The 15,269-nt window shown below is 41.1% G+C and overlaps 1 protein-coding gene across 5 annotated transcripts; it reads left to right on the plus strand.

Moving 5' to 3' along the window:
* The first annotated feature begins 8,292 nt into the window (after positions 1-8,292).
* Positions 8,293-14,758, plus strand: LOC115180430 (troponin I, slow skeletal muscle-like). 5 transcript variants are annotated; one of them, XM_029742504.1, is made up of 9 exons: positions 8,293-8,444; positions 9,447-9,516; positions 9,845-9,879; positions 10,024-10,027; positions 11,487-11,528; positions 12,157-12,288; positions 13,367-13,456; positions 13,752-13,928; positions 14,282-14,758. In XM_029742504.1, the coding sequence occupies exons 3-9, from the start codon at positions 9,869-9,871 to the stop codon at positions 14,360-14,362; spliced, it is 537 nt and encodes a 178-aa protein (XP_029598364.1). In that variant the 5' UTR covers positions 8,293-8,444; positions 9,447-9,516; positions 9,845-9,868; the 3' UTR covers positions 14,363-14,758. The 5 variants fall into 5 exon arrangements, with proteins under 5 accessions (XP_029598364.1, XP_029598366.1, XP_029598363.1 ...); XM_029742506.1 differs by lacking the exons at positions 9,447-9,516; positions 9,845-9,879 and adding an exon at positions 9,756-9,780; XM_029742503.1 differs by lacking the exon at positions 9,447-9,516 and having other exon boundaries at positions 8,294-8,444; positions 9,756-9,879.
* Positions 14,759-15,269: the final 511 nt, after the last annotated feature.

A 15,269-nucleotide genomic window follows, 5' to 3' on the forward strand; every position in this document is an offset into this window, starting at 1 on the left:
AATGTGTTATTGAATAGACACTGGAACATTACATTGAATGTAACCGGTTGTTGCTATTCACTGAATATCATGTTTGTTGACTCACACACCAATGAATGGCATTGCCTGTTATTACATAGGCCTCTAGGTGGTCTTTATGCTGTATGTTTCCCTTCTTGCTTTTTAGAAACATTTCAAATGGATGCTGAGTAAAAGTAATCCTAAAAAGCACAGAGCAAAAGAGCCCCTTTAATTGTCAGAGTGGTGGAATTGGGTTTTTAAAGCTTAAGTCATTGATGTGTGGTGAGTTCACCCATGCATGTGTTGGCAAGATTTTCAAATCAAATCAAATTGTATTTGTCACATGCGCCGAATACAACAGGTGTAAACCTTACAGTGAAATGCTTACTTACATGCTCTTAAACAACAATGCAGTTTTAAGAAAAATACCTACAAAAAAAGTAAGAGATAAGAATAACAAATAATTAAAGAGCAGCAGTAAACAACAATAGCGTGGCTATATACAGGGGGTACTGGTACAGAGTCAATTTGTGGGGGCACCGGTGTCAAGGTAATTGAGGTAATATGTACATGTAGGTAGAGTTATTAAAGTGGCTATGCATAGATAATAAAAGAGTAGCAGCAGCATAGAAGGGGGGAGGTGCAAATAGTCTGGGTAGCCATTTGATTATGTCACATCCTGACAAGTATAAGGGGTTATTTGTTATTGTAGTTTGGTCAGGGCGTGGCAGTGGTGTGTTTGTTTTGTGTTATCGGGGTTTTTGGGTATGGTTCTATGTTTTTGTATTTCTATGTTTTTTCTATGGTGTGTATTTCTTTGTGTTGGCCTCAATCAGGAACAGCTGTACATCGTTGTTGCTGATTGGGAGCCATACTTAGGTAGCCCTTTTTCCACCTGTCTTTTGTGGGAAGTTGTTTTTGCACTGCTATGGTTAGCCTGCAGGACTGTTTAGCTGTCGTTCATTTTCTTGTTTTGTGTCATGTTCTCAATAAAGTAAATATGAGCATTCACGTTCCCGCTGCATTTTGGTCCAATCCTTACGACGGCCGTGACAGATTAGCTGTTTAGGAGTCTTATGGCTTGGGGTAGAAGCTGTTTAGAAGCCTCTTGGACCTAGACTTGGTGCTCCGGTACCGCTTGCCGTGCGGTAGCAGAGAGAACAGTCTATGACTAGGGTGACCGGAGTCTTTGACAACTTTTAGGGCCTTCCTCTGACACCACCTGGTATAGAGGTCCTGGATGGCAGGAAGCTTGGCCCCGGTGATGTACTGGGCCGTACACACTACCCTCTGTATTGCCTTGCGGTCGGAAGCTGAGCAGTTGCCATACCAGGCAGTGATGCAATCCGTCAGGATTCTCTCGATGGCGCAGTTGTAAAACTTTTTGAGGATCTGAGGACCCATGCCAAATCTTTTCAGTCTCCTGGGGGGGAATAGGTTTTGTCGTGCCCTCTTCACAACTGTCTTGGTGTGCTTGGACCATGTTAGTTTGTTGGTGATGTGGACGCCAAGGAACTTGAAGCTCTACAACCTGCTCCACTACAGCCCCGTCGATGAGAATGGGGGCATGCTCGTTCCTCCTTTTCCTGCAGTCCAAAATCATCTCCTCTGTCTTGATCACATTAAGGGAGAGGTTGTTGTCCTTGTACAGGAGGGGACTGAGCACGCACCCCTGAATGGCCCCCGTGTTGAGGATCAGCAAGGCAGATGTGTTGTTACCTACCTTTACCACCTGGGGCGGCCCGTCAGGAAGTCCAGAATCCAGTTGCATAGGGATTTGTTTAGCCCCAGGGTTGGTAGCTTAGTGATGAGCTTTGGGGGCACACTGGTGTTGAACGCTGAGCTGTAGTAAATGAATAGCATTCTCACATAGGTGTTTCTTTTGTCCAGGTGTGAAAGGGCAGTGTGAGTGCAATAGAGATTGCATCATCTATGGATCTGTAAGGGTGAAATGCAAATTGGAGTGGGTCTAGGGTTTCTGGAATAATGGTGTTGATGTGAGTCATGAACAGTCTTTCAAAGCCTTTCATACCTACAGACGTGAGTGCTACGGGGTCGGTAGTCATTTAGGCAGGTTACCTTAGTGTTCTTGGGCACAGGAACTATGGTGGTCTGCTTGAAACATGCTTGTATTACAGACTCAGACAGGGAGAGGTTGAAAATGTCAGTGAAGGCACTTGCCAGTTGGTCAGCGCATGCTCGGAGTACACATCCTGGTAATCCGTCTGGCCCTGCGGCCTTGTGAATGTTGACCTGTTTAAAGGTCTTACTCACATCGGCTGCGGACAGCGTGATCACACAGTCATCCGGAACAGCTGATGCTCTCATGCGTGTTTCAGTGTTACTTGCATCAACGCGAGCATAGAAGTCATTTAGCTTGTCTGGTAGACTCGTGTCACTGGGCAGCTCTTGGCTGTGCTTCACTTTGTAGTCTGTAATAGTTTGGAGGCCCTGCCACATCCAAAGAGTGTCGGAGCCGGTGTAGTACGATTCGATCTTAGTCCTGTATTGATGCTTTGCCTGTTTGATGGTTCGTCTGAGGGCATAGCGGGAATTCTTATAAGCTTCCGGGTTAGAGTCCCACTCCTTGAAAGTGGCAGCTCTACCCTTTAGCTCATTGCAAATGTTGCCTGTAATCCATGGCTTCTGGTTGGGGTATGTACGTACGTACGTACAGTCACTGTGGGGACAATGTCATAGATGCACTTAGTGATAAAGCCAGTGACTGATGTTGTGTACTCCTCAGTGTACAGCTCATTGAGTGCGGTTTTAGTGCCAGCATCGGTCTGTGGTGGTATGTAGACAGCTGCTAAAAATACAGATGAAAACTCTCTTGGTAGATAGTGTGGTCTACAGCTTATGATGAGATACCCTACCTCAGGCGAGCAAAGCCTCGAGACTTCCTTAGATATTGTGCCACAGCTGTTGTTTCCGAATATATGCATAGGCCCCCGCCCCGTGTCTTACAAGAGGCTGCTGGTCTATCCTGCCGATAGAGTGTATATCCCGCCAGCTGTATGTTCTTAATGTCGTCCTTCAGCCACGACTTGGTGAAACATGATATTACAGGTATTAATGTCCCGTTGGTAGGATATATATGTGCTTTCAATTCGTCCCATTTATTTTCCAGCGATTGAACGTTAGCTAGCAGGACGGAAGGCAAAGGCAGATAAGGACCGTGTGGCTCAGTTGGTAGAACATGGTGTTTGCAACACCAGGGTTGTGGGTTCGATTCACACGGGGGACCAGTATGGGGAAAAGATACATTTATGAAATGTATGCATAAGTTGCTCTGGATAAGAGTGTCTGCTAAATGACTAAAATGTAAATAAGCCACTTGTCGCCTGATCCTCATAAGACACCCTCATCTTTTTCCACTAAATCTCAGTTTCCTTCTCCGCCGAATGACAGGATCTGGGCCTGGTTGGGTGTCTGTAGTATATCCTTCCCCTCCAACTCTGTGAAGAAAAACTCTTCATCTAATCTGAGGTGAGTAATCGCAGTTCTGATGTCCAGAAGCTCTTTTCGGTCATAAGAGACGGTAACAGAAACATTATGTACAAAACAAGTTACGAACAACGCGAAAAAAACAAAGAAAATAGCATGGTTGGTTAAGAGCCGATAAGACGGCAGCCATCCCCTCCGGCGTCATCACGTTAGTTATTATTGTTAAATGCAAATAGCCTCTCATTATCCCCACATTGGATGAATTATAGCTTGCATCCTCCCACTTTGAAAGAAAGAATTATATACTGCCCTATATATTCATTCAACTGAATTGAGGCCATGAGAAGAATGGGAAACAGTTTCCCTTTTTCTACATATCCTCCTATTCGGAGGGAGTGGAGACTAGAGAGGAGCCGCCACAGTGCACAGATGCTTTTCAAAGGCCTTATGCCAAATATGCCCCCTGTGTGGTGATTGGTACAGCGATTTGGTAAATATTTGATAGCATGGCCTCATGTCTTTGAATCGCTGGGTCCTTTAGGAGTTGTTTTTAGGTCAGTCTGAGAGACCATCACTGTTGATACAGGGCAGTACAGGACGTGATAGGCGGAGAGTATGTTTGAAATTGACCCAGTTCAGAAAAAAATACTTCAACTCTGTACAAAGTATGTCAAAAGATAGCAGCGAGCCGTCGCCTCTCGGTTATTGTCCTGCAGAGTAGTAACTCTCTATCCACATTCAAGAGCTTTCATCCGTGTTAAACAATATGCCCCCCCTCTGTGACTGAACAGAAGCGCTGAAGAGTGAGGGGAGAGAACACTAAAGGCAAAATAAAGGTTATTTACTTCAAGATATTGATTGAGCACAAAATAATATTATGATGGGGTGTAGACTGAGAATTACTTTAGCTGTTCAGTGAACTTGAAGATGATGAAGAAGGACCTGTATCGACTACTTATGATTAATAGTGTGTACTTGTTATGATAAACAGGATTCTTGACATGGGAACTTCGGTCTTCTGTCTTTCTCACCCTGTTTCAAATCTGACACTACAAAGTAACGGCAACTTGAGACTAGTGACATAACCATTTATGTACCATGGTGTCAAGTAGAACGATAACTGATTTGGGCCTAATGCATGAATCTCTCAACATCATCTTGTACCACAGCTTAAATTGTTGTGTCCCCGGAGACCTTCTGTAACAGCAACAATATCCATTGTATCGTTTCTTGTCTGTTGATGATAATAGTGAAAAACTTGATTCAGTATAAGTGGGTCCATTGTCCACAGGCCTAGGCAGCCATGATGTTGATTGGACTGGATACAGAAGACAGAGGAGTGACGTCACCAGGCTTTATTAGGAATGTGGGCATTGGGGAGCAGTTGATACTATCTGTGAAGGCTCATTGGGGACCCAGTTAATGGAAAACTGTTATGTAAATCCAATCTATTTCAAATTAGAACCATGCTACTCATGTCTAAGGTATGCAGAGGGAGGGTGGAGTGGAGTGGGGGGGTTGTTAAATTATATTATTACTGCGGGTAATTTGCATAAACCGATCGGCTGTAGGGCAATATTTGCTTTCACCCTAGTATCAACTACCATTATTAAACCTAATAGGAATAATTTGTCTTATTTTGTTTAGTTTTCAGATTTGATGAATGAAATCTTTCGGTTGGCACAGATCTCTTCTTCCAAAATAAGTAATTATTTAATTCCGCTCCTTTATTTGGTTGGTAATGCTTCAGCAGATATAGGTTAGAGTTCATAGTTTCTCAATATACATTGTTATGATCAGATCCTTTACGCAGCATGCATCCCTATTGAACACGACATGCATGGTGTAGGCCCGCCAAACCCAACTCTGGGCCTCGAAGCAAGTTCCACTGCGTTTTTCATTGTTCCCCTCTAATCAGGGACTGACTTAGACCTGAGACACCAGGTGGGTGCAATTCATTTTCAGGTAGAACAGAAAACCAGCAGAGTCCGGACCTCGTAGGGTAAGAGTTGAATACCCATGGTGTAGGCTATACATTGTCATCTTCCTCTAGAACACATGTCAAACTCATTCTACAGCGGGCCGAGTGTCTGCGGGTTTTTGCTCCACCCTTGTACTTGATTGATGATGGTCGCTGATTAGAAAGGAACTCCCCTCACCTCAGCCAAGGCTGCTGAGGGGAGGACGGCTCATAATAATGGCTGGAACAGAGCAGATGGAATGGCATCAAACACGTATTTGATAACGTTCCACTGATTCCACTCCAGCCATTACCACGAGCCCATCCTCCTCAAATATGGTGTCACCAACCTCCTGTGCCTCACCTGGCTGTCTAGGTCTTAATTGAAAGGAAAAAACAAAAACCCGCAGACACTCAGCCTTCCGTGAAATGAGTTTGACACCCCTGCTCTAGAAATTATGCAAGAACCTCAATGTGTATCATTTAATTCCTGAGGACTCATATTATCCTGAAGGTTAATAGTGCATTCAAGACAACTGGGAACTCAAAAAAAAAAACCGAGGTCAAAATATGACATCAGTGATCTTCAGGTCGTGAAGTCGGAGCTTTCCGATTTTGAATTCCGAAAATATATTTTCCCCACTCGCAGCTCGTTCTTTCCAGAGTTCCCAGTTGTCTTGAACGCACTGAAGCCAGAGATTTCCGAGTGCACAGTTGTTTCGAAAACGACATAAGTAGCGAGCTATCCTGTCATAATGACAGGCATGCTCTCAATCGACAAAAGCAGCAGGGAGATCATTGTGATGGTAACACACATACAGAGCATGAAATCATTCCAATCTGTAGTGTTAAGGCCTCCACTGTGGCACCTAATACACCTGACGGGTATCGACACATCAAATCTTTCTGATTCCACAATTAATTCATTAATAATTAAAAGTCAAACATGCCTGCCTGCCTTCCTGCCTGCTTCAAGTTGAAGGCCGTAAGACCCAACTGTTTGCTATCTGTTTGTGATGGATTAACCTCTAAAATTAGATGTGTGACAAAGGGCATGTGGCAGACCATAAAATACTAATACTGGAGCTCATTAAGCATTTAGGCCCTGTTCAAAAGTAGTGTACTATATAGGGAATCGGGTGATATTTGGAACGCGGACTCAGTCTCATGGAAAACAGCACCATGAGACATATCAAGTTTCTGTGCATCACTGCACCACAGTGACATCAACCCCTGCTATTTTAGAGCATGGAACAGTGGGCATTGTGTGTGGATTGTGGAATCCTACCTGCGCAATGCTCAATGTGTGTGTGGGTTTTGTGAGTGCTTGTTTAGGTGCATGTCTGCATACCTGTGTGCGTGTGTTGGTGTATAATCACACCACACGTGTCTGTGTCATATGCCAAGAAATGACCTGTCCACGCGCCCTCCGATTTTCTCACGTGCGCCGGATGCCGCCAACTTGACTCAGGTCTCTAAACAGAGAGATACAGTAGTTACCTAGAGAGTGCCATCCTTCCTACCACCAAGCCCAAGACTACACTACACAAAAGTAAGTAGCTCAGTTGGCCATTACATTACCCAGAGTAATATCCACCTGTAATTAGGCCTGCGCTACTGAGCTCAATGTGTTCTCATGTAAAAACCAGAGCCTCTGGCTGCATGGCTCCACTGAATCATAGTGTCAGACAGCCCCATAAAATGCTCAGTTAAACAATTATGTGCTTTTATAGCTGCTGCACCTGACTGTGAGAACATCATAAGGCTTTGTTGTATTTGGAATTGGTCTTGGGAATATTAAACACACTGTAAAAAATATTCAATTTTACCAATTGACAAAAACATGTTCTTTCCACTTTGGTTAAACCTAATAAATAACATAAATGCAGACTAATATATACTGTATATACAACACATTTTTTCCATGTATTTTTTTGTCTTTGGAATTACTTATTTCTTCAATTGTGTTACAAGCAATGTAATCAATTTCCTGTTAATCAAAATATGAAGTTGGTTCTGTAACAAAATAATGAATTCAAAATGATTTCTTCACATAAGACTTTCACATTAACTGGTTACAATACAGTCCATCTCATAAATTAAGAGCTTCAGTATCACAGTAATTAGATCTATTAGAGACAGAACACTTTTAAAAACTCAATGTTAGCAATGAACATATGATCATCAGAATAAAAAAAAAAAACAACTGAACAGACCAAATTACCTGGAATGACATTAACTCTCACGGGTATCCAAAAAGAAAAAAACTGACAGCCACACCCTAAAACAGGCCACACCTCCATCTGTTCTGATAGGCTTCTGCCACTACATTCCACCCACCACTATGCAATGTGAATGCGTACAATATTTAAAAGCTTTCATTACATTTTGTTGCATTTCTCCAGTACATAATACAATGAAAACGCTATAGTAAATGCTTCAGTAATGTCTGCAAAAACACTACAGGAAATAATACAGTATAGCGCAATCCGCATAAAAACTTTGTTCCAGACATGTTTTTTAATTTAAATTTAACTAGGCAAGTCTGTTAAGAACAAATTCTTATTTACAATGACAGCCTAGGAACAGTGGGTTAACTGCCTTGTTCAGAATGACACATTTTTATCTTGACAGCTTGTGGTTTTGATCCAGCAACCTTTTGGTTACTGACCCAACGCTCTAACTACTAGGATACCTGCCACCCATTATACATTACTATGAGCCGCCCTCATATAACTCTTCTACAGTACATGTCAAAGTAAAGTGCCATTCTTCCCCTTTATGTCTATATCAGCGCAGTGAGTCAAGGGTTGAGGACAGGTTGGGCAGGGTCTCCACACACACACACAAACAAACACATGATGATCAAAATGTGGCCAATGTGTGTTAGGGAGGCGTAACAGAGGGGCCTATTTTAGAGAGCCATTCACATGAGGCAGCAGAAAGCATAAATCAATCATTCAAAATCATAAACCGATTTTTCCTGCACAACATCACTGCTACACTTTCACTCTCTGATTGGCTTCTCTTTTTAAAGGTAAGTTATCCGATCGTCTCAGCTCAGTCTATGAAAACAAAGAATATTCTGAGAAATATGTGAGATCAATAAAAGCAGATAGTTCTTTTGAATGTTTCAAGTATTTTAACATTTTTGGTTAAGACCATTGTCTAGAGCAATCTGCCATGTAAAATATAATTTGGGTTGACATGGTTCAAAAGGGAAATGTGTTCGCTTTTCAAGGAAGATTTCCTAGAAGTTAATGATACAAATAGATTAAGTAGTTGCTAGCAGTTGGTGTGTGTCCAGTTTGTGTTTACCTCATTGGGGTTAGTGTGTTAATGCTTAAGCGGTCACACCTCATATCTTCGCCTATATTTACAACAAGGAATTCTCATAATAAAATCGTATTTTATTGGTGTTAGACTTGCTTGGTCGTAAATTGGGGCATTGCTTTTGAGTCCCCTCCCATCGTTACTCAGTGGCGCGAGCGGGCAACCTGAGACGTGTGCGCGTGTGTGCGTGAGTATGAGTCTGTTCACGTGTGTGTGTGTGTGTGTGTGTGTGTGTGTGTGTGTGTGTGTGTGTGTGTGTGTGTGTGTGTGTGTGTGTGTGTGTGTGTGTGTGTGTGTGTGTGTGTGTGTCTACTTTATTGTGACTTGTGAGGAGCCCAGAGGGTTTGTCTTAACACGCGGGGCTAATAAGGCTTCTGTACCAGTAGAACAGCATGCCACCGGAAAGGTCACAAATTTGATCTTTCCTTGTAATGTCACAATGGTGACATTAAAGCAGACAGCCTTTTTACTCAATGGACCTCAGCTATTTGGTGGCCTGGTGCAGCAGATACTGCAGCAATGCCCTTGGTCAGTCAAAATCTCACCTTTCATAGTAGCTCACACTAGCGCCAAAGGTGATAATGGCTCAAGGGTATAGCACCACACACTTGAGAGGAGAGGAGAAATGCAGAGAAAATGTAAGGAGAAATAAAAAAGGATCTTGAGTATTCAAACCTTTTTCTCCTTCATCGTTCTCTATCATCAGACAATTCCATCCAAGGACTCTATTAACCTTGACAGTGAACCTCTGTTCTCTGGGTAATAAGAGAGCCAAGGTCAGTCTCTTTTATCCAAGTCAGGACATGAGGACCTTGTGGGGGACCTTGATTATCACCCAGTAGCTCATAATAATCCCAAGTCTAATACATGTGTGATGGTAAACTATTACCTTATTTTCATATGTGATAATTGTTCCTAGTATGAATCATTGACTCTTACATCTCTGAAACTTTCCATATGATGTGAATGTTCTGCCAATAAACCTCTGAGCACAGCTATGTTGGCTCTCCAGCAGTACTCAGAACAGCCATGTCTGAGGGGTGAGTCTATAACTGTCACACTCTGTGCCTTTCAATCAATCACACAACTATGTTGGCTCCCCAGCAGTACTCATAAACCAGAACAGCCATGTCTGAGGGGTGAGTCTATAACTGTCACACTCTGTGCCTTTCAATCAATCACACAACTATGGCAATGTTGTCAATATGGGACAGAAAATAACGCCTTCTTTCGATTTGTTTGTTTGTTTGTTTGTTTGTTTGATTTGCAATATGTTGAAACAGACCGGTAAGTCAGTTTTGGACATATTTTCCCCCCTCGTACCTTTTGTTGTGCCTAATATCTTAAAATTGCCCTTTTGTTCATTACTTTGCTTTGTTGTGCACAGTTAAACCTTTGTAACAGTCCTTTTGATACTGTATACATACAGTTGAAGTCAGAAGTTTACAAACACTTAAGTTGGAGTCATTAAAACTCGTTTTTCAAACACTACACAAATATCTTGTTAACAAACTATAGTTTTGGCAAGTTGGTTAGGACATCTATTTTGTGCATGACACAAGTAATTTTTCCAACAATTTTTACTGACAGACTATTTCACATATAATTCACTCTATCACAATTCCAGTGGGTTAGAAGTTTACAGACACTAAGTTGACTGTGCCTTTAAACAGCTTGGAAAATTCCAGAAAATTATGTCATGGCTTTAGAAGCTTCTGATAGGCTAATTGACATCATTTGAGTCAATTGGAGGTGTACCTGTGGATGTATTTCAAGGCTACCTTCAAACTCAGTGCCTCTTTGCTTGACATCACAGGAAAATCAAAATCAATTGACCTAAGTTAAACAATTTAGGAGGCCTACAAACCTGACTCAGTTACACAAGCTCTGTCAGGAGGAATGGGCCAAAATTCACCCAACTTATTGTGGGAAGCTTGTGGAAGGCTACATGAAACATTTGACCCAAGTTAAACAATTTAATGGCAATGCTACCAAATACTAATTGAGTGTATGTAAACTTCTGACCCACTGGGAATGTGATGAAAGAAATAAAAGCTGCAATAAATCATTCTCACTGCTATTATTCTGACATTTTACGTTCTTAAAATAAAGTGGTGATCCTAACTGACCTAAGACAGGGCATTTTTACTAGGATTAAATGTCAGGAATTGTGAAAAACTGAGTTTAAATGTATTTGGCTAAGGTGTATGTAAACTTCCAACTTCAACTGTATGCTTTGCAGGCATTTAGCATGTTTATGAATAGCCACACTGACATCTTGGCAACAGCTTGTGCGACTTAACATGTTAGACATTATAATCTATCAGTAATTACTGAGCAATTGTCGTGTCACAAGGCCATTTGTCTCAGGCTATCAGATAATCATCCAAATGATGCCACGACCACTGGAGCAACACAGAAGGACTCATTTGGTATCAATATCAAGCCACATACACAGTAGAAATGAGCCCCTTGCTCTCTAAGACTGTGCTTCAATGAATCCTTGGTGATTTGGTGGCAGAGCATTACATTCTATTACATTAGGAACCACAGCTCATCCTAATCAACAGAGACAGGCTGTTGTATGCTCTGTAGCGCCGCTATAATAGAGACCACATATGACTATAGGCTAACATCATCAGTGACTGTAATGAATGAGCCTACCTACATATGAAGATGTGCTAACATCATTAGTGACTGTAATGAGCCTATTATATACCTGTAATGTCTCATCTCTCTCTTCCAGAAAAAGACAAAGTACTCAGCGACTCGCAGGTTACTGCTGAAGGTAGATCGGTCTGTATGGAAGTGAAAAAGAAAATGTATTCATAGTACTGATAGCACATGTATGTTTAGCAGGCTGCATATGACTAGTACACATGTTCAGATGTAGGATCTTAATTTGACCTACAGCATATTGTCACAGCAAATAATCTGAATCCGGCCCAAACTTTTTCACATTTTGACGGTGAGGATATATAACACATTTTCAGTGCGTCCCTCCGCACCTCATTGAAGACTAAATGTAGGCCCCGGGGCAAAATTAGTTTGACACCCCTGCTTTAGTCCATAATGTTGCTTGATAGGTGGTTAGGCTATTACCTTGCCAAAAGTAGGCTGGATGAAAAGTGCAATATTGTTAATATAACTGTGTGCTAGTGTGGGTTTTCAGTGAATTTATGTAAATCCCAAAATTCTCAGCACCAAAGAATGATCAAATTAAGATCCTACATCTGTACACACACAACAACAACAACAACATCAACAACAACATACAAGTGCCTTGAAAATCATGTTCACCAAAACTGAAATAAGTAAAAGTCCAAAAATACTTGAAAACACAAAATTGTGTACATCAGTTGAACTATGAATTGTATTGTCTCATCATTAAGTTGTTCAGCCATGTTTCCTTATAGCAAAAACTGCTGAAGAAAGCTGGGGTCTTGCTGGTCCAGGAGCAAAGCAACAAGGTGACGGAGAGGGAAAGCACCTTAAACGAGAGAGTACCACCGCTGAAACTCTCCGGCCTATCTGTGCAAGAGCTTCAGGTACACTAACATAACGCTAAGGCCCAAGGTTCAAGTACCTATATAGTGTTTCCTAAGGACTCGAAGCGAGGCGACCATCTCTGTCGGCGCCATCTTGCACTTCTATTGTCCAGAGTGTATATGGCTCTGGTATATGGCTCTGGTCAGAGATGGGCCGTATTTAAATTTGTCCTTTGTATTTCACTGGCCTGAACTACAATCCAATGTATTTTGTAACAAGATACAGTACTTTTGAGACCGCTTTTTTATTTATTTTTATTTTGTATTTGTTTTGGTAAAAATTTCATATTTTTTATATTGGTTCACAATTTTTTGGCCTCCTTTCACCCTGCATTGGTATCAGAAGTCTGATGGCACTATGGTGTGATAAAAGTGTCTGGCAAATTATCAATATGTAAATGTACAAAGATTAACACTTGTAAAGCATGCAGGGAATTATTCTAATGAGCTCCTCCCCCGAAACAAGGCCAAAACTGATACGCGGTGTGCTTTGCAATTGTTTCTTTTTACATTTTGCTCATTTAGCAGACGCTCTTCTCTAGAGTAATTTACAGTCAGTGCATTCAACTAAGGTAGATAAAAAACCACATATCACAATCATAGCAAATAAATAAAATAAAAATGTTACCATTAGTGAGAATGTTGTTGTAGTGAAGGCGTGTAGTTCCAAATGTATTTTGAAAATACCTAAAATAGCTGTGTTTTGATTATGTACCTTGAAAAAGTTTTTGCTATTTTATTTTGATACATTGGTCTTTAGAATTTTTTTTAATTGTAACAAGATAGTATCTTTACCCATCTTTGGCTCTGGTCAAAAGTAGTAGGGAATAAGATGCTATTTGGGGTGCAGATAGTAGCCATCCAAGCTTACATTGTCTGGACTTATTCCCTGGTGTGCTGTTGGTAAAGAACAGCATCTCCCTTTTTGTTTAGACGTGTCACACTTCTACCTTTCTCATTGATGAGTGAGTGGAATTTTAAAGTGGTGGCTTTTGTAGTTTGTTTGATGCATCCTCCCACAGTACCTTTTCAACAGTCTTTGGTGGCTTCTAGATGACTGAGTCTTTTTTCTTCACAGGAGCTCTGTAAGGAACTGCACAGAAAATGTGACACAGTGGATGAGGCACGATACGATATCGAAGCAAAAGTGCTCAAGAATGAGAAAGAGGTTTGTTTTTTGTAATGTAAATTATGAGTTTACGCTGTCAGTCTTAGGACAGTTACCTGAAGTTACCTGAGATCTATGAAAGTGCCTCAAAGTGTATTTCGTTGAAGATAACTATTTTTATACTGACTTCTATTGGTGATTTCAATTTTCTAGAAGTTCAAAAACTGCCGCAAAATGCTTTCTTTCTCAAATGAAAGCATTTTCATGTTCATTGAAATGCCAGACCCTAAATGGCAACATGCTTAGCTTATAAGGGTACAGGAGAGTGAACCTTTTTGCTGTATGAACATCTCAGCTCGTGGACCTGAATGCAAAGATCAACGAGCTGAAAGGGGGGAAGCGACCTAACCTCAAGAGGGTCAAGAAGTCTGCCGACGCTATGCTGGGGGCTCTGACTGAAGCCAAACTCAGCTCCAAGGCAGACTTCAAGTCCAACCTGAAGACAGTCAAGAAGGACAAGAAGGAAGAGGAGGTAAGACTGGGAAGTTTAGAAATAAACATACAATGGCTTCTGGTAATGTCATAGTTTACAGCGCTTGTTTCAGCTGGCACTGTATTTTCTTTGTACGAACTACACAAACATGTGGTAACAATGGGTACTTAGTCCAAATAATTCAACACATTTGGGTAAAGGTTTGACTCAAGTGATACTGATCAAGATACAGAGTTCATTGGTCTTGTTTGCTGTGTCTGAGTCGCGTTTGATCATCCATACTGTACGTGACCGTGGTAACCAGGCCGTCATTGGAAATAAGATGTTTTTGTTAATTGACCTGCCTGGTAAAATAAAGGTCACATTTGAAGGACTGTCCATTCTCTTCACAGAAAGCGGATCCAGGTGACTGGCGGAAGAACGTGGAGTCCATGTCTGGAATGGAGGGCAGGAAGAAGCTTTTCAATAGCTAAAACAGTTCAAATACACTGGCTCTGTAGAGATCTGTGGCTGCATTACCTGATTGTTTACTAATTCATATTTTGGATATTCCTAAAAATATATTTTTGCAGTGAGATTGTGTTTTGGGGGAAAGTATGAAGTGTGAGGTATTTTACACTGAAGAATGTGGGAACTATAAAGACTGGGAACTAATCAATATTTTTATTAAAAACTATTTAGTGTGGGCTACTTGATTTCATGTTTGATTTAGATTCCTATAAAGAGAAAATAGTCAAATGTGGAACAAACTAATATACTCATCATATTAGTTCATTTTGTAAATATTCAATTCCAGTTTGTTATTAAAACACCAATTATTCTGTTTTGGTTAATCTACCAATATTTATGATTAAAAAAAATATGAGGAAGTTGGTTCTCTTTCATGTTGTTTACTTTTGCCATAATGCAATATGAAAATCTTAAAAACACATACAGTGTAGATGCTGTTAATTACATGGATAAGCCACTCAATGTGGTGTCGGATTTTCAAGAGCAGTTCTCCTTTCAGACTGTGGGTGACACTATAGACAAGCTAATGTACTGTTTAACCAAGGTTGCCATTTTCACCTCTGTCACTTCAGTTCAATCCTATCACCACTAGGGTGTGTTATAGCATTACCCTTTCATTTAAAAGTTGACCTGTGGGTGGTTGTGCTTACGAATGACACCTGGAGGTATCATTCACTATCACTGATCTTCGGTTATCAATGGCAAAGTCCGCTGGGCCAAAGACTACTAGCAAAGTAAAGAGACGTTTGAATAGTTGTGTAGTTCAGGTGAATTATACCATTAAAGCGAACGAAACTGGTTGAATTCAGCAGACATAAACATAAGCACTTTCTAAAATGGGTACCATACTGCGACCAATATGCTGCTACA

Source organism: Salmo trutta, chromosome 40 (assembly GCF_901001165.1).
Source record: "Salmo trutta chromosome 40, fSalTru1.1, whole genome shotgun sequence".
NCBI lineage: Eukaryota > Metazoa > Chordata > Actinopteri > Salmoniformes > Salmonidae > Salmo > Salmo trutta.